This window comes from Crotalus tigris, unplaced genomic scaffold (assembly GCF_016545835.1).
Source record: "Crotalus tigris isolate CLP2741 ecotype Arizona unplaced genomic scaffold, ASM1654583v1 scf7180000017771.5222438, whole genome shotgun sequence".
In the NCBI taxonomy this organism is placed as follows: Eukaryota; Metazoa; Chordata; class Lepidosauria; order Squamata; family Viperidae; genus Crotalus; species Crotalus tigris.
The window spans coordinates 3,303,757-3,324,367 of record NW_024096622.1 but is presented as its reverse complement, the minus strand read 5'-3'; the positions used below and the strand labels follow the sequence as shown (position 1 = coordinate 3,324,367).

At 37.1% G+C, this 20,611-nt stretch overlaps 1 protein-coding gene across 1 annotated transcript in view; it reads right to left on the bottom strand.

Annotated features, from left to right (window-relative positions):
• Positions 1-20,611, bottom strand: part of DNAH14 (dynein axonemal heavy chain 14) — a 210,655-nt gene that overhangs the window by 139,895 nt on the left and 50,149 nt on the right. Inside the window, exons 13-16 of the mRNA XM_039341573.1 lie at positions 14,833-15,005; positions 12,691-13,038; positions 8,781-9,122; positions 5,617-6,010 (exon numbers count right to left, since the gene is read on the bottom strand). Coding sequence (XP_039197507.1) covers positions 5,617-6,010; positions 8,781-9,122; positions 12,691-13,038; positions 14,833-15,005 — 1,257 coding nt within the window. The remainder of the gene's footprint in view (positions 1-5,616; positions 6,011-8,780; positions 9,123-12,690; positions 13,039-14,832; positions 15,006-20,611) is intronic.

The window sequence follows — 20,611 nt, the reverse complement described above, 5'->3', positions numbered from 1 at the left end:
AATTATTCAAAAGCTAAATGATATTTTCTTATATCATACTTATATTGTATAAAATTTATCCATCTTTTCCACACCAAGAGGTACTTCTCTTGAGATTGATCTTTCAAGAAAGCCGAAATCTTTGCCATTTCAGCTAAGTAAGAAACTTTAAAAAACCATTCTTGCAAAGTAGGCAAAGATTCCTTCTTCCAATATTGCCCTATTAACAACCTTGCCGCTGTAATTAAATTTAACATTAAAATAATCTCCTTGTCATCACAATCAGAAACAATACCCAACAAAAACAGTTGCGGGGTAAATTTTATCCTTTTAAAAATTCTTTGAATATTCCACCATATCTTAATCCAAAAGGCTTTTATACTTTTACATGACCACCAGATATGATAATACGTTGCGTCCAAGCAACCACATCTCCAACATTTAGGCTGCAAATTTGAATACATACGAGACATTTTTTGTGGATCAAGGTGCCATCTATAAAACATTTTATAGAAATTTTCCTGTAAATTTTGTGCTTGTGTAAATTTAACATTCCTTACCCAAATAATCTCCCATGTATCTAATAAAATCGGTTCATCAACATTTTGAGCCCATTTAACCATACAATCTTTAACTAATTCTACTTACGAGTCCAATTCCACTAATACACCATAAATTCTTTTTATATGGGTTCGGCTTTGATCTCTAATTTGTTTTAACAAATTGTCATCCTCTCTAAGCAAACCCACTTTATAATCTATCTTCCACCTTTCCAATAATTGCCTGTACTGAAACCATGAATAATTAATATTTTCTTGTGCTAATTCATCTATAGATTTTAATTGCCAATTTTTACCATCCCATTTAAGTAATTGTATATAAGAAATCTTATCCATCTTAACTCCTTTCCTTATTCCTTCTATTGCATGCCATGGAATAGCCCATAATGGAATTCTTGAATCAATTCTATAATATTTCTTCCAAACCCGAAGTAAAGAAGTTCTTAAAATATGATACTTAAAAACCCTATCAACTTTTTTATTATAAATTAAATAGGCATGCCATCCATATAATAAATCCCACCCCTCCAAAATGAGTATATCTACATTTGTTAAATTAACCCAATCACTAATTAATGTTAAAACCACAGCATCATAATACAATTTCAAATTCGGTACCTTGAGTCCACCTCTCTCTCGTATATCTTGTATAATTTTAAGTTTCACTCTTGGTTTTTTCCCTGCCCAAACAAATTTATTGATACCTTTCTACCATTCATCTAGGTTTGCTTCTTTCTTTAAAATAGGTATCATTTGAAATAGAAAAAGAAACTTTGGCAAGACATTCATTTTAATCGCTGCTATTCTCCCCAATAGAGACAATTGCAACTTTTTCCAATTCTCTAAATCCTTTTGTATTTTAACCCACAGCCTTTCATAATTATTTTTGTACAGTTTTGCATTGGAAGCAGATAAGATAACCCCCAGATATTTTACCTTATTTACAACCTCGAAACTTGTCAGTCTAACTAAAATCTCCTTATCCGAGTTGGTCATGTTTTTTGACAATATTTTAGTCTTATTGTTATTAATCTTAAAACTTGAAACTTGTCCAAACTGATTTATCAATTGTAATAACTCCAATACAGAATAAGTTGGTTGAGACAAAGTAACAACCAAATCATCTGCAAAGGCCCTTAATTTATAATCATTTTTATTAATTTCTATTTCTTTTATATTAGGTGAATCATGAATTTTAATCAACAAAATTTCCAAGGTTAAAACAAACAGCAAAGGCGACAATGGACAACCCTGTCTAGTGCCCTTTTCAATTGGAAATACCTCTGATAAACCTCCATTAACTATAAGTTGCGCCGTTTGTTTTTGATAAATGGCTCGAAGAGCCTGTAAAATTTTATCTCCAAAATTCATTTCCTCAACCAATCTTAACATGAATTGCCAATTTAACTGATCAAAAGCTTTTTCAGCATCTAAAAATATCAATCCTGCAGAGATCTGGTTGTTCTTATCCAAATATTCTATTAAATTAATAATTTGTCTAACATTATTTTTCATATATCTTCCAGTTATAAAACCAGTTTGATCCATATGTATCAATTGATTCAACACAGTCATAAGTCTATTAGCTAAGATTTTCAAGAAAATCTTATAATCTACATTCAGAAGAGATATAGGTCTATAATTTTTTGGTAAAGTAAGATCTTGATCCTCTTTTGGAATCAAGGATATAAAAGCTCTACCCCAAGACAAGGGGGTCTCTAATCCCTGTAATATATTGTTAAAAAGTTCCCTTAAAGGTTCTATCATCTCATCTATCAGAGTCTTATAATAAATTGATGTCAATCCATCAGTACCCGGTGCTTTACCTGCTTTTAATTGTTTAATTACTGTAACAATTTCCTCTATAGTAACCAATCCATTGATTTCTTGTTTTTGATCTTCTGTTAATTTAGGAAAGTGAGCATCTTGTAGATATTTGTCTATATCTGAAGCCTGTACTTTCCTACCCATATATAATTTTGTATAATAATCTAAAAAAGATTTCTTAATCAATTCCTTCTGATATACCAATTTACCATTATGATTTATTTTATCTATAATTCTCAACTTCTGTTTCTTTCCCAATTGATAAGCCAGCCATCTCCCTGGCTTATTAGCGTTACAAAATGTATTATGTTGAGCCGAGGTGGCGCAGCAGTTAGAGTGCAGTACTGCAGGCCACTTTAGCTGACTGTGTTCAGCAGGTCAGCGGTTCAAATCTCACCGGCTCAAGGTTGACTCAGCCTTCCATCCTTCCGGGGTAGGTAAAATGAGGACCCAGATTGTTGGGGGCAATGTAAATATATATATACATTGCTTACTGGTGTACACCGCTTAGAGAGTGCTTGCACTTAAAGCGGTATATAAGTCTCACAAATAAATAAATAAATAAATGTTTCATATAAAGTAAATTGGTTGCAGTCTGATCCGCCATTAACATATTAAATTGCGATTTAAGCAATTTTATAGATTTAAGGTTAATTTTATTAACCTTCTCATCTGTAGGATTCGAAATTAAAACTTTTTCTTTTAATTTAATCTCATCTTCCAACTCCTTACGTTTTCGCACCTGTTTCTGTCTATAAGCCTTATTCATTTGTATCAAAACCCCACGCATATAAGCTTTACTTGCATCCCATACCATTGACATTGAAGTTCCCTTATGCATATTTAAAACAAAATATTCCTTTAAATACTCTTTAAGTTTCTGAACATTCATTTCTTGTCTAAATAAGTTTTCATTCAACCTCCAAGATCTCCTCTCCTCTTTTTCAGTAACCAGTTCCATCCACACTGGACTATGATCTGTCAATGTCACTGATACTCTTGATATTGCTGTCTAGGTGACAATCTGTTCCCTCTCCCCACCCACAACCCACAAAACATTCACTATGCATTTGACTGATTCAAATCTGTTTTGTCTTCCTATTGTTTTAAATAAAAACATATTAATATATTACTATTGATTACAGAAATTTCCCTTTATAATAGGTTCCCTCAAAGAACAGTCCTAGTATTTTTTATACTCTTTCCTTGAATGTTTTGATTCAGAGTTTTTGGTATCATTGTTATTCCAGATCTATAAATTATTTGTAGTCCTTGATGATATTGTGTGTTCAATCATAAAGGAATGTTTAATTAGTATATTGTCTGGGGTGTCCTCCCATCACTTAAAGTTAAATATGAATAAGATTGAGATAATTATTTTGGCTTGTTCATTCTTCCTATCCTTGTAGTATGTCCCTAATTATCTTCCAGGCCTTACCCCTATTTCCTTTGTTTCAGTCTCAGATTTTGGTAGATGATCAGTTGACTCTGTGGCCAATTACTGATATTATAGCAATGGTCCCTAATTTTCATTTGATGAAATTTTATAGGGTCTTTGGAATTATGACAGACGATACAGCAGCTTCATTGTTATATGCCTTTGTTGTTTCATACCTGGATTACTGGAATAGTCTTCTGGCAGATATTCCCCATTTCTATCTTGATCCCTTGATCCTAAAACAGTATTGTTTCAGGCTGTTCTGAGCCTTCCATACTATTCTCATTCTTTTTTTTTTTTATAGTGCATGGCTACTCACTGGTTCCCTCTTCAAACCAGAGCCAACTGGTTCTTGTATTTAGAGTACTCTGATTACAAACACCTCAATATCTGCCTGCCTTTATTTTGCCCTACAATACTATTCATTCCTTGCTATAATTTTTCTGGACAGTGCTTCCATTTATGGCTTCCAGGTTCTAGGTTCAGGGGATCTAGCCTTCTGACTCCAGGAGTGATGACAAGCTAAACCAGGGCTTTTCAACCTTTTCACCCATTGTACCACTTTTAGGATATGGTAATATCCGAGTATCACCAGTCACCTAGCAAAGTGTCAAAAACTTGATGACAAAAAAAGGAAAAAAGTGATAAAGTACAGGTAGTACTCGACTTACAACAGTTTTCTTAGTGATTGTTCGAAGTTACAATGGCACTGAAAAAAGTGCTCCCCAAGGCAAAGCTGAGCAAGACACCTGCCTGACCACCCGGTGGCGCTCTTCCTCCTGTCCAAGGTTTTCATTGTGAGCATTTCTGTTCAAGGATTGGCAGTGGGGTGGGGTGGGGGGTGTTTGGTTTTTATTCCCCCCGTCTGCTGGGTGGTTGCAGCAGGTTTTGGTCACTTCACATGACCCTGGGACACTGTGACCATCATAAATATGAATCAGTTGCCAAGCATCTTAATGTAAATCACAAGAGCCTGGAGATGCTGCAACATTCCAGCTGATCGGCACTTCTTCTGCGCTCAGCAGAAGTGCCATGATCAGCGCTGAGCTCCAGCTGAAGCCTGGCGCTGATCCTGGTGCTTCCACTCAGCCCTGACAGTCCCGAAGAAGCGCTGATCCTGGTGCTTCCGCTGAGCCCTGACAGCTCTGCAGCTCCAATCATCTCTTGCTCGGGCTTGTGCAGTACTGCCACCAGTTCAGCTCATTCCCCTCCCCCGCTACCACTTGTCTAGGATGGTCACGTACCACCTGCCAGGTGCCAATGTACCACAGGTGGTACTCGTACCAAAGGTTGAAAAGCCCTGAGCTAAACAACTTATCTGAGTTGTAATATATAAACAAATTATATATTTGATTCTGCATGTGACAACAGCAGCAAGACCTATATTTGCACAATATTGGAAAAATGAAGAAACACTATCAGAGGAAGAAATAATTAGACTGTGCAGAAATGGACAGACTTACTTTGAGATTGAAAGAAAAAGAAGAAACAGAATATTTTCAAACTTGGGACTTATTTTAACAATGGTTGGAGAAACGAACTAGGGATTAGGAATTTAATTTGTATTAGTGAATGATGAACTCAGACAGCACCTTTGTTGAATAAAGACTGTTGAACTGTATTAAAAAAATCAATAAAAACTTAATTTTTTTTTAAATTATCTCAAATTAAAAACAGAAAAGATATACTTCCTTTAATAATGTTTCACCATTTGGCTAAAACAATATTGGTTATTACTTAATTTCAAAATAATTTTCATAAAATATTTTGTTTCAATTAATTCATAATTATTGCAATTATCAAACATTTTACCTTTTTCAAGAATATGAATTCTCTGCATGAATCTGTTAACCTCACTTTGAATTATATCTACATCAAGATTCCAAAAGATTGTGTGTTTCCATTTAAAGATAAGTTTTGCCCAATCTTCATGCGAGTCCCATAACAATTTACGTAACTGTAGTTCACTTTCAATTTCTGAGAGTTCAGCATTCACTCTCTGAGAATCTCCAGCCTGACTTCTGTGAGACAGCTTTTCTACAGACAATGATTTCATGTCACCAATGGCACCATCAAGCACATGCTGGTAATTTGCATAATTTAAAATTTTCTCACTGATAATTCCTGCTTCTTCAATAAGATTTTCAATCATCTCTTTAGCTGTCTTAGGCAAGGTTTCACTAAGGAGAAGGACAGGATTTCTCACCTAAACAACAAAGTGAATAACAATTAATGACAAAGAAATAATTATAGTTGAGCAAAATTAAGGAAAATATTTTTTAAAATTCCAAATTGGTCCATTATATTAGTCCATTAGCTGCCTATATCCTCCTTCAGTACAACATACATTCTTTCTTTCTCTTTTCAGAGAAAAATGGCCATATTGTTTTGCATAATTGGGTATGCAAGATTTCATAAAGCCCATAGTTTGGCGATTGCTGTTTTCATTTTATAATAGTGATACTACATAAAAAAGGGCAAGGGGTGCTGCTCTTGCTACAATTGTAAACAGTAAAATAAAGACAAAGGATTTTCCCAATAGTGGAATGCATTCAATTCCCCAATTAGCAAAAGTAGCTAGACAGTAGAGGGAAGATTAAATTCTCCTACTCTTCTGCCTTTCACACACAATGGCTACTACATATGTTATAGGGCTAAAGGAAGAAAAGGAAATATGGGAATAACTTGGAGGAATAATGGGAGAACAACTGACGTAGACGGGAGAGAAGAAGCAAGAACTTTTTTCATTATTGTTAAAAAGTATGAAAGCAGGAACTTTTTTCCTTATTGTTAAAAATATGAATCAGAGTCAGTTTTTGCTTATTGTAGTTGAAGTGGTTCTTAATGAGTGTTATTTCTAAGCCAAGATCAGGTTAACATCAGTATTTACATTCTGTGTAAATCTGAAATGGAAATAATTTCTAAATGACATTAAAAAAAGTAGAAAAAATCTGAGGTCATACAAAATCTGGTAAGAGTGGTTTGGAAGTATTGCAACCATCCTGGTTCTCCTTGGCTTCTCAGAAGCCTTCAATACCATTGAACTTGGTATCATTTGGGGACAACTATAAACTTAGGACTGAGTGCACAGTTCTGCACTAGATTAGCTTCTTTTTCCAAGGCTGTTGGTATTGATAGGGAGTGAGAGATTTATTTTCTAGCCATTCTCTTACAGCATACCACAGGGCTAGGTACTCTTTCCACTCCTATTTAACATCTGCATGAAGGCACTGGGTAAGATCATCTGTCACCATGGGTCAAAATATCATCAATATGCTGAATGTTTATGGAGATTCTCAGTCATCCAGGACATGGTTGTCCCAAAGATACTTTTCAAAAGGCAACTAGACTTCATTTTTTCCCCCTTCACTTCTCATACAAGAAGCTTCTTGAATTCTGACTAACTGGTGAGGAATAGAAGATAAAATCCTTCTATGCTGTCACAACCCTCTCAGGTGTCTAGAGGCTGTAGGGGTCTGGATGGAGGGCAATGGGTTATGACTAAACCCTGGCAAGACTGAGTGACTTTGGGTGCAAGGAGCTTCAAGATGCATGTCTTTGACATTTTTATCATGTCCAGAACCGGTTAGCAACTTAGGGGTTCTCTTGGACTCATGACCTCTGCTCAGGAAAACCTAGGAAAGCCTTTGCACAGCTTTGGTTAGTGCATCAGCTGCAGCTGTTCCTGGATCAGGATTCCCCATATTCAATTACTCAAGCCTTCATCTGGACTACTGCAATGTACTTTACACGGGGCTATCCTTGACATGTATTCAGAACTTGCTTTCAGATATTCAAAATACAATATTTTCATCAAATAAATCTGTTATTCCAAAAAGTATTCTTAATCTATTTAAAATATCTTTTCTAAAAATCACCTATATATATATATATTCTTGCTTCTAACTCTAAATCATAATCCTTAAAACAAACCATAAATCAAAAATTGCTTTTAAATCCATCACACAATTTTAAATTTCTCTTTTCAGTCTAATTCTGGCTTTTTTCCTGTGCCAAGCAGGTTTCCATAGGGGCGCTTCCCTTTCAGCCAGCAGATCTGTCTTTGTTGCTTGCAGTAGCCTTTGCAATAATAGCAATTCCATCCTCTGCATTAAATGTCTGTATCTCTCTTCCTTGAAGGGTCATTGCTTTGTAGTTTGAGGACTCAGTCTTTGCTTCTTCAGTTCCTCTAAGTTGTAGATGCTCTCCTCCTTGAAGCATCGTTGCTTTGTAGTTTGAAATCTCAGTATTTGCTTCTTCTATTCCTCAAAGTTGCAGATGGAAGATTTGTAAGATAGAATAAGTTCCTCTTTTATCTCTGTTGATTCCTCTTCTAATATATTTTGATTTATACCATAGCCAGATATAGCCTGGATGTCCATTTGAACATTTGAAGTGAAATCCCTAGATCTTAGTTCTGAGGTAAACTTTTTCATTGTAGCACATATTTCTGCAGTAGCCTCATAGATCTTTTCCAATATAAGTGTACAGTTTAAATGTGACTGAGGTTTCTTCATTTTGATAGTAATTAAAAAGAGTCTCTTTTTTCTTTTTGGTGGAGGCTATATTTAATATAATTTAGGCAATATCCACCCCCACAGTTCCCACAGTTTCCCAGCTTATCTTTCCTCTTCAAGAGTATTTTGAAGCTCAGCTGTCTTCAAACCAAGTAACCAGAGGCTGCAGTATTACATTTTCGCCACTAGATGTCCTCAGTAAGTTTAAAAAAGGTCTTTTCCAAACGGCATTTCCCTTTTTCTATCTTTTAAAGTATAATGTGAAAAAGAGATAATCTTCCAGCATAGGATGATAGTACAGTTCTTAGAAAAAGAGGACTTATAGAGGTAAATATAGTCTTTAAAATTTTGTTTTTAAATAAACAAACAAATAAAATAATAGTAATTGTATGTATTTTTGCTTTGGGATTTTTTTATCTTTTTATGAAGCAGATGCAAATATATTTGTTATTATATTACCTTATTTTTGTATTCTTTCATTTCAACCTGTAAATTATCCATAAATTCTCCCAAGGTTTCATTAAATTTTATAACATAATCATCCTTCATTTTTTCACAGATAAGGATAGTTGATTGAAGATTCTGGAGGGTTCTCACAACAGTTTGATAAAGAGCAAGCTGCTTAAGTGGGAGAAAGATGTTATAATCACTTGCAATGAAGTGGAGCTCAGAAAGATACTTATATTCAATCTTTATGTTTGGTAGTTGTGAGGAAATTTCCTGAAGATATAGCAAATGTTCAACAAATCCATCCACTGTTACTAGTTCTTTATTCAATTTTGCTACCGCTGATTGGGTGACCTAAAAGTAATGAAATAATAAATATTTAAAAATGTATTCAAAGATGTATAAAATACATATCCAAAGATATATAATTATTCTTGTTGTGATAGTATCCCAACTATTTGGAAAACCTCCTGAAACTTTTGATCACAACTGAAATACAGTTTATTACTTTATTTACTAATTACTCCAACTGTTACATATTATGAGAAGTGTAGATACCCACTATGCATAAATCAAATTAAAACAGTAAATAAAATAATAAAATTAAAACAATGACATTAATTGAGACATAGAATATGATTACATCTATACTACACTTACAGTTTAAGAAACACAGATTAGGTTTAATTAAATACTCTATTAGTAGAAAGAAGTATAAGACAAGATTTCAGCCCCCAAGTCCTGCTGGAATGATTAAGTTTCTGTAGCTTTTCTAAATTTCAGTAGTGCCAAGATCATATGAATCTCTGGGAAATATTAGAGGACTATAAGAAATCTTCTTCAGAAAGAAAGAATTTGTAGTATACAGAAAAATGCTTTCCTATCAGCATCAGAAGTTTAGCCCTGCAATACTAAAATTGATAGCTAATTGAGAGCTGGTACATAGATGACAATTATGTCATAATAAAAATGAACCAACTAGAGGACACATATGAAATCATCAACAACATCTTCAAATGAACAAAATTCATTAGGGGAAAAGAAATTGCAAATTAGAAACATAGGCCTATTGTAAAACCACTCATGCCAACCAAGTGTTCCACTACCAAAGTAACAAACCAATCTCACCCAAGGAATTTGTGTAAGAACACTATTTAGATGAGCACAAACACAATGCAGCAACCCTGAACATCAGAAAGAAGAACTAGATCATCTATACAACATCTTCCAATAAAATGAATATCAATACAACTTCATCAAAAAGTGCTTAATCATTCAACCCAGTATAGCACAAGCAATACAAACTGTGAAAATGATAACACTGTCATACATCAAAGACATTTCAGAAACTATCAACAACTTATTACAACCACATAGCATCACTCTAGCACACAAACCAATTAAAGCCCTCAAAAACAAACTAAAAGACCCAGCAGTCCCAGAAGAAAAAACAGGAGTTGCCTACAACATATAGTATAAGGACAGCAACAGCTACTATGTAGGACAAACAGGCAGCAGACTAGCAGAACACATCTATGAACACCAACTAGCAATCATAAGACATGATGAAAACTCATTAATTTCACAATACATGAACAGACTTAATCATAGTTTCGACTGGGAAAATGTGAGCAGCCTAGACCAAACCAATTCCAAAAACACTAAAGAATTCCTGGAAGCCTAGCACTCAGACAAATCAACCATCAATAGGCACATAGAGATACACAACATGTGCATACCATTCAAAAGATACAATCAAAAAAGAAACAAAGGACCCAAACTCCTCTTTACCAGCAATCAACACCAGATGTGCAGAGATTAATATCAAGATTAACATTAGACCAACAATCAAGAACCAAATAATACCCTAAACTAGGAATTACCAGTACAGACAAACAAGCTGTCAGTAAACAATAGCCCAATCAAGGAACCACTAAGACCACTCCCACCAACACTGACAGGGCAGGCCACTAATATATAAAATGAGAGCAAACCCTACTCCCTACTGATGTTACCTGGTTTGGTAATGAAACATCTGCAAAAAAACAACAAAGCGCAGAGCACCAAGGACCCCGCACTGATAATTAATCACATCACAGACAATTTTGTTGACCCTTTGTTCTGACATTACAAAAAACCCAAGATACATTTTTGTACTGACCATCATAAGTCCAAACTATTGAAATATTTTTTATGTTTATACAATAAAATAAAGCACAAAAAGTAGAATCAACAAAATCATCTTCCTATATAGTTATAAAACTGTCATTATTGTGGCTTTTAACTAGATGAAACAATCATTATAGGGCAACAATTTGAGAGTTTGGAAAAAATTCAGAGAAGAGCAACTAAGGTGATCAAAGGCCTGAAGACTAAAACAAACGAAGAACGGCTGCAGGATTTGGGTCTGGATAGTCTAAAGAAAAGAAGAAATAGGGAAGACATGATAGCAGTATTCCAGTATTTGAGGGGCTGCCACAAAGAATAGGGGGTCACGTTATTCACCAAAGCACCAGAGGACAGAACAAGAAACAAAGGTTGAAAACTGAACAAAGAGAGAAGCAATCTAGAATTAAGGAGAAACTTCCTGACAGTGAGGACAATTAACCAGTGGAACAGCTTGCTTCCTGAAATCGCGGGCGCTCCATCACTGGAGACTTTTAAGAAGAGGCTAGACAGTCACTTGTCTGAGATGGTATAGGTTCTCCTGCTTGAGTGGGAGGCTGGACTAAAAGACCTCCAACAGCAGCAGTGCCAGAGAGGCCTGGGGGAAAGTCAGCTGGAGCTGCAGTGATGCCAGGGCTCTGCTGAGGGCCCAGGATCGGCACACACAGCTCCAGCTGATTGGCACTTCCGGTAGCCTCTGATATCACCAGAAGCAGCAGACAGGCCTTGGGGTATCTGAGTCAGCTGGAGCTGCAGAGACCTGAGAATTGGGGCAGTTCCAGCTGATCAGCATTGTGTGCAATGGCCAGCCGGGGAGTGGTGACTGCATGGGAGAGTGAGCCTGGGATAGTGACCGACACTGGAACTCTCCCTGAGCCCCAGAGAATGGTGCACCTGGAAGAGAAAAGGAGGAGGAGGGAAAGAGAGGAGAGGTTATAAAAGGAGGAGATTTTGGTGGAAGAAAGAGAGAGAAAAAAATGACAGGGAAAGCACAGAGGATGGAGAAAGAGAGAAGAGGAGAGGCTTCTGTGAGAGAAGCAGTGACAAGAAAGAGAGAAGAAGAGAGGCTTCTGTGAGAGAAGCAGAGGGATCAACAAAGGAGTAGGCTGTGAAAGAGAGAGAGAGAAGTGAAGGAGAGAGGAAGAAGGGCCGACCAGCTACCTGACCACCAAGGTAGTGGTACATATTAATAAATATGGATAAATTTGTTATGCGTTCGTCAGTGCAAAGGGAAAGTGATTCAGCAAAGGAACCACCACTGAAGAAATTAAAACTGGTACTTTTTTCCTTTTTTTTAGTCATCAAGTTTTTGACACCTTGCTAAGCACTGGTGGTACTCGAATATTGTTATGTCCTAAAAGTGGTACAATCTATGAAAAGGTTGAAAAGCACTGCACTAGGGTTTCATATGCACTCTCACTATCCCATGGATTTCTAATTTCATAGAAAATTATCTGGGACCCAGTGAAGTTGATATACCATTTCCCATCTTAGTTTAGCTCAAAATTTGAATCTGCCTGACTACCCACTACTCTTCCTTCTGTCCACATTTCACTCTAACCTTCTGCAATAATTTACCAAAATGCAACAATCTATTAGCTATCTCATTTCAACTGCAATATAACCAAACAAAATTTTTATCTCCAATGCAGCTAATGATATCTTCCATATAATGCACTTTGATCTAAACATTTGTAGTGGAATAGTTGGAATAGAAATCTAAGAAATTAATTATAAATAAAAATTATATACTTACTTCAACAAGATGTACATTCTTTGTATCAATTGCTGAATAAAAACAAGTATGAATAATGTCAAGCAGACCCTCAAAATATGGCAGGCAGTCAGTCTGAAAGTTCAAACTGTTGACTCTAAACAGAGAGATACGTTTCTCAATAAGCATACATACAATCTCCTTTACATCAGCTGTATAATTTTCTAGAATATTTCTAAACTCCTTTGTAGTCATCTCTCTTTCCAATGCTGTTATTTTGTCTTTTGTATATTTTGCTTTATCTACCATATTGCAATATTCCATAAAGTTTCTGCTGTAAGATTCTACTTGGGCCAGTGAAGAACTCTGAAGAGAAAGAAGGTCCAGAATCTAAAAAATTTAAATGGAAACAAATTATGACATTCACATTAGAATGGTGGAGATTTCCTCTGATTAGCTTTTAGTTTTGTAGAAACTATATTCTAAGTAGACATAACTTATTAACTTTAACCCTATGTAAACAAATTGTACAAATAACATTTCCTGCTAACTTGAACCTCAGAACTAGAAGAATTCTGCCAGAGTTTATAACCTGAATAAAAAAAAAACAAGGACATAAATCTTGTGCACAAGACTGAAGAAATCTACATGCTCTTGATCCTTAAGTTCAATTATTGTAAATTTTATACATTTCCAAAGTGCACTATTATGAACAAGATAAACAAAATCTTAAACATAAATAGGAATAGCTAGATTTCAGTTAATGGGATTCATGGGATGGGTGGTATTTTAATGCTTGTTCTTGTCATGGTCCTTGGCTGCCACAAGTATATTTGCAATAGTGGCAAATATCTGTAGCTCAAGTGTAGGATGAGGGTGAAGGTTCATTTTCAGAGCTTGTGAGTTGGTTCTTGAACATTTCATTACCAGACTAGGTAATATCTTCAGCAGAGTTTAGAGGATGTCAGTGTTCTGTTTAAAAGGATTTCAGGTGTAGGTGTGTCAAGTGAGGGTCTGTGATGGGTCTTGTGATGGATTAGGTGTGAATCATCAGTGAGTCTTGGGATGGGTCTTGTGATGGCAAGGTTATATTAGGTGAGGGTCATTGGGAAGTGAACTGCTGCTGGGAGTGGGAGCTTGTGTGGGTTGGTTGAGGGTCGGTGTTGTCTATGCGGCTGGTTTGGATTCTGAGAGGTTCGTAGGCTGTAGGTCAATGTGTCTGTTGATGGAATTGCTTGTGAAATACCAGGCTTCAATGAACTCACGAGCATGGCGGGTGGTAACATGGCCGATGATTTTTCTGTTGCTCCAATTGAACTGGTGCTGTTTGGTGGCGGTGTGGGTAGAGATTAAGGATTTGGTATTGTGGCATTTGACTGCTAGCCGCTGTTTGTGGATCCTGTTTTTTAATTGACATGATTTTTGTCCCATGTAGAATTGGTTGCAATGGTTACAGTTGATTGTATAGATTACATTGTTTTTTTTTTTCATCCTTGTGTGTCTTGTCTTTGGTTCTGGATAATTCCTGGTATAGTGTGGCTGTGGGTTTGTGGGCTATTGCTATTCCTAGGGGGTGAAGAATTCTGGCTTTCATTTCTGACACCCATTTTGTATATGGTAGGGTTAGTTTTTACATGGTGGTTGGCTGTGTGGTGTATTGCGGTTTGGGTAGGGTGCTGTGTGTCAGAATATGAAGGAATTAGACTTTGGAAAATAGTTTGATGGAAGCAGTAGATTCCAAAAAAGATCTCTTAAGAGTTCTGATAATTAAGATTTGCAAGGAGATTGAAGTATTAATACAAAATGTCTAGTGTTAATCTGATAAACCTATATATAAGGGAAATGGGAGAAAGAATATTTATTTTCTTCTTTTGATATAAAGAAAATGAAGCTTTATAAAGAAGGGTGGGCTATATCTGTTGATTGCTTTGAAAATGACTACTTATCAATTTCTTACACTGAAATCTATGCATATTTATTTTTTTTCACATTTTCTGCTTAGAAACTTTGTTCAGCCAAATTTTGGTAGCTTCAGTTTTAGGAGGCCACAACAAAAGAATTTCAAAGATTATATGTAGCCCATTGTCCATGGTTTGAATCAATATAAAGATAAGAAAAAATATGCAGAAATATATATTTGGCACCAAACTGTTACCCTCATGTAATACAACTTCTGAAACATACATTGTTTTGGTAATCTGGATCTGTCCCAAGAATGAGATCACAGTTTGGCCATGTTGATTGATAATGTCCTGGTTCAAAATCTGTGTAATCTTCACATTGCTGCATTATTTTATGTAAAGACTGATCAATGAAGATTGAAAGCCGAGAATCCTGAGAAAATGGTGTAACTTGATCTAATGGAAAATAATTTAAAAATATTTTCAAAGTTAGAATTCATTGTAAAACAATTTTTTTTAAATTGAAAATTGCTGGCTGAGCATCCAGGATGGTAAATTCCCTTAGGACTTTTATCTATTATAACTGAAAATGTAGATGTAACAGAAATATTAATTCAGTTTTTTCCAATAATTCTGATATATTTGAAGGTCTAGATTTAATAATTCACTGGAATATACAAAGGCTTGTAGTGCCTTTTTCTTAATGTCCTAGGCTTCAACTTATTAATTTGGGGCTGAAGCTTGGCAAATTCCTGCAAGTGATTATACTTTATGTAGGCTTTAGAAGATCTGGAACATTTAAAAATAAAAGTTTTTTTTAATATTTTTTAATACCAGGATGTTTTTGGAACAGATATTTTTAAATAAAACTTTTATACAGATTTTTGAAAACTACACATTTTCTATTAAAGACTATGAACTACATTAGCAAACAGAAGCACTGTCCCACACATAGTCAAATGCAATGTCATATGTTTTAAATTAAGAAAGCAATCTTCTGCACATTTACTTAAAATAAAACTCAACTGAACACAATGGTACTTTTAAATAAATATGTATATGGTCATATATGGTCCCGGACCCGAAGGCAGTTGCAAAGTTTTCTTGCACTTGCAAATTTCTACAGACAAGTAATTCCTACTTTTACGCAGATTGTTTTACCCATAACCAATTTGTTAAAAATGGGAAAAGCAACGAAACCTAGACCCAATCAGCCATTAGGCTGGACCCTTGAATGTCAAGCAGCCTTTGAAAACTGAAAGACTTTTTTGCTGCAGAACCACTGTTAAGGCACTCAAATCCAGAGAAGCCTTTCATAATTCAAGTGGATGCTAGTGATGTGGCAGTGGGGGCAATATTGCTACAAAAAAATGAAAACAGGGCGTTATAATCATGTGCATATACTTCTTGAAAGTTATCAGATGCTGAGAGAAGGTGTGGGCTATGTGGGAAAAGGAAGCTTTTGTAGTTTGCTGTACTCTCTTAACATGGAGACAATTCCTGGAAGGTAGTAAAATCCCATTTGAAGTGTGGACAGATCATAAAAACTTAGAGGCATTAAAGACTCAAGGAAATTGTCTCCAAAGCAAGACAGGTGGGCTCAATATTTTAACTGATTTAATTTCAGTTTCTGGTACATACCCGGAGGGAAACGTTTTTTGGCTGATGCTCTTTCACGTATGCCTCAATACAAAAGTACCAAGGAAGTGGTAATTTCTATAAACCCTTCTAGCCAGCTTGCAATGCCAGTGCAAAGGGTTCAGTGCAGGGGAATACCACCCAGGTTAATGTTACATCCCCTGAGGCAAAACTTTAAGGAAGTTTCAAAATAAGATAATTGGTTTCAGAACCATACAAATGATCTAATGATAAAAAAGATATGGCATGAAAAGGAACCAAAGTGTATGTCCCAGATAGCTAAAGGACCTTAGTTTAAGCCGAGCACATATGCAAAAGCAGCTGGAAATTTTGGGTTTCTAAAAACCCTTCATCTTGTGAAAAGAAAATTTTGGTGGCTAAAAATGAAAAAAGATATAAAAGAATACAGGTAATCCCCAAGTTACGAGCGTTCACTTAACACTCATTCGAAGTTACACGATAAGCGCCCCCTAGTGTTTTGAGAAAATCCCAAAATTATGACTGTTGCAGCACCACGGCAGTTGTTCACCCTTACCCTTATGCTCTACAACATTCACTCTATCTCCCCTACTCTCCACAACTGCTTCTCCCTCCCTTCCTGCTGCACCAGACTCACCTTAAGAACATCTGTCTCCTCTCTGCTTTTGAGGGAGAGGAGAGACAATGGAAGCTCCTCGATGCCATATCACACGAGTTCAGGCACACATCTGCTTTTGCAGAGAATGAGTACCTGAACTCTCGCAAGATCATGGACCCCAAAAACTTTCATTTTCGGTGCAAACTCTGTGCCTGTCTCCTGCTCCCCCCAACTCCTTTCCGCCACCACCGGAACACTTTTTATCCAAATGGAGACCTTGGGGAGATGGGGAACTCCATCTCTGAGCAAATGGGGTGGTTGAAAACCAGTGAATCATTGCATTTTCAAGTGTTGCATTTGCACACAGACAGCTCCCCATCTCCCCGTTTGAATAAAAGGTGTTTAAGCACCTAGGGACACATGGAAACACAGTGAATCACTGTTTTTTGAATAGCCCCATAGGCGCTGAAACATTTTTTATCCGAACAGAGACCTGACAGAGATTGGAAGCTCCATATGACTGCCAATGGGGCACTTCAGAAACGGAGCGTTCCTGTGGCTGAATGAGCGAATGCAATGATAGAACAATATATAAGATACTATGTAAATTATCAACAGAATGATTAGGCAGACTCATTGCCATTTGCTGAAGTAGCATACAATAATGTGGTGCCCAGCAGTACCGGTTTCACACTTTTTAAAATGACTGCAGGGATTGAATATATGACTGTGCCTGAGATCACTCAAGACTTTCTCTCTTCCACAACATTAACCAATTGGATGGATAATATAAAAAGCACATGGCCAGGGGTATGCAAAGCTCTAGAGCAGACATATCAAACACAAGGCCCGGGGGCCAGATGCGGCCCACAAAGTGGTTTCATGTGGCCCGCGAAGCCATCCTGGAAACAGTGAGGGAACAGCCCCCGCTGCCTTGGCCCTGGCTGCGTTTCATGCCTGTTTTTTTCCCTCCCTCATCTCAAATATTTTCCCACTACTCTGTACTTAGGAAGGAAGGAAAGAAAGAAGGAGAGGGAGGGTATGAGGGAGGTCCTGCCTTAGTCTGGTCCTGCTGCCCTTTTACGATCCCCTTGCCCCCTCCTCCTGGCCTATCCTGGGGTTTCCTATCCTATTGCTAAGGAAGCTTTGGATACAAAGCTGAGTCTCCTCCCATGGAGAGGGAATGGACCTCCCTCTGACTTTGCACTCATACCCATCATGAGCAACCTGGCTAAGGAGAGCAAGCACAGCAGCAGCAGCCTTGAGGAGGAGGTAAGTACAGCTGGGCGCCCCCTTGGGGAAGTGGGGCTGGGCTTGGTGCCGTGGGTGCTTGAGGGCCAGGCTGGGCATTTGACCTCTGCTGCCCAAGGCTCCAGGCAGCCCATACCACCATCCAGCCCCCTCACATGGCCTAGAGGAACGGTGAGGCTCCTCCAGTGGATTATGCCTTGGCACTTGCCCTGGTCCCACCCCCTTCTGCCAGACACCCTCAGATCTGTCCCACTCCTACCCAGGCCCCCACAGGCCCCCTTGACACGAATTATGTACAGCTGGCCATGCCCACCCAATAGGCCACACCTACCCCCCACCCCCCCAAGGGCAACCGCAATGCTGATGCAGCCCTCAATGAAATTGAGTTTGACAGCTCTGCTCTAGAGCAAGCACAAAAAAGTAAAAAAACAACAACAATGGGCAGATAAGAAATGAGCTACTCAAAAGGTGTTTAAAGTAGGAGATAAAGTATACATGTCCACCAAATATTTGAACCTAAAAATACCTTGTAAAAAACTAGGTCCTAAATATATAGGTCCTTTTACTATCATAGGCATCATCAACCCAGTCACAATGAAATTGCAATTACAAAGGGATTTTAAACAACTACACCCAATATTTCATGATAGTTTATTGGGCTGTCAGACTCCCGAATGGGAAATAACTCCATGTATGATAGACTTGCAGGGCCAGCGCATTGTCCAATAAGTTCATGTGGTGTAATAAGATTGTGTGTTTGTTGTGTGTAATAAGATTGTGAGTTGTGTTGGGGGGGTGCACAAAGGGAGGCTTAGTCAATCTCATTGTACACATGTTGTACTTTGACAATAAAGGTTGATTTGATTTGACTCAAGGTTCAAGAATGAGACCAATAGGAAAATCACCTTCACTTCCAATGTTAGTTAAGGGGGAAAGGCATTATGAAATTGAAGAAATTTTAGATTGTAGGTATTGTAGGGGAAAGCTGCAATATTGAGTAAAATGGAACAGATACCCCTTAGTGGGTGCACAGTGGGTGGCAGCTACAAATGTTAGAGCAGTTAAGCTAATAACAAAATTCCATTCAAAATACCCTAAGCAACTTCAGTGAGGAAAGCGAAATTAGATATGGGATAAAAATCAGTACGTGTGTGTGTATTATTTTTCCAGATCCATTTGTTTGTCAAGGGGGCAACATGTCAAGAGTTAAAATTTAGCAGCTAAGTGCCTCTCTGTTTTCATCTTGCCATTAAAGTAAGGGGGTAGGAAGTGTTGCTTTCGAATGGATTAGTTAGAGAAATGAAACTTCTCCAGTTCTACAGAGGCTTGCTTGAGAGTCAACAGTCTAGGAAACATTCAAGGACATTCTAGCAGGTGTGAAGAAAATAACAGATAGTTCCCATAACAAAGAGAACTTGTTTACATGAGCTACATGGACATCTGGGGGCTTGACTGGGAAAGTCATTGTTATATGCTATGGTCTGATGCCTTGGGATTTTAGAGTTAGTTTTAACTCACCATAACCACGCTATGTATTCAATAAATAATAAGCTTTTCAGAAAAGAAATGATCCTGGATTTTTATCTGGATAGTCAAGAGGGATGTTGACATATTTCTTTGATTAGGACTTGAACTGTTAAGTTTTACCAGTCCCAAATTGAAGATTAAATCTTAAATAATAATAATACCAATAAAAGAGGGAGTAAAGAAGATAATATGAATGATAAATATTAATACTATGGTCACACTACATGGATTAGTAGACATTAGGCATCAGAGAATTAAGTGTTCAGCAGAGTAATGGCATGAGGGAAAAAACTGTCCCTATGTCTAGTTGTATGGGCATACAGTGCTCTATAGGATTAACCCAAGGGAAAGAGTTGAAACAGTTTATGTCCAGAATATGAGGGGTTTGCAGATATCTTCTCAGCCCTCCTTTTGACCTATACAATGTAGAGGTCTTCTATGGAAGTCAGGCTGGTTGCAATTGTTCTTTCTGCAGTCTTAATTATCTGTTGGAGTCTGTACCTGTCCTGTTTGGTTGCTATACCAAACCAGACAGTTTTAGAAGTACAAATAAAAGACTCAATAATTCCTCTGTATCAACAGCTCCTGGGCAGTCTGAACTTCCTGACATAGGAAAAACATTCTTTGTTGTGATTTTTTAATGATGAGCATCCGTTTCAATTCCTGGGAAATTGTAGAATCCAAAAACTTGAAGGATTCCACTGCTGATACTGTGCTGTCAAATACTGTAAGAGGAGGTAAAATAGAAGGGCTTCTCCTAAAATTCACTCTCATCTCTACGGTTTTAAGCATGTTCAGCTCCAGATTGTTATGGTTCACCATAGGGCCAGTTGTTCAACCTCCCATCTGTATGCAGACTCATCACCATCTCGAATAAGGCCAATAAGTACTGTATCATCTGCAAACTTCAGAACTGTAACAGAGGGTTCCTTTGAGGTGCAGTCATTGGTATACAGAGAGAAGAGTAATGAAGAGACCATACAGCCCTGAAGGGCATCTGTGCTAATTGCCTGGGTACTAGATGTAATTTTTCCTAGCTTCATCTGGGGAATTGTCAAAAGGCTGATTA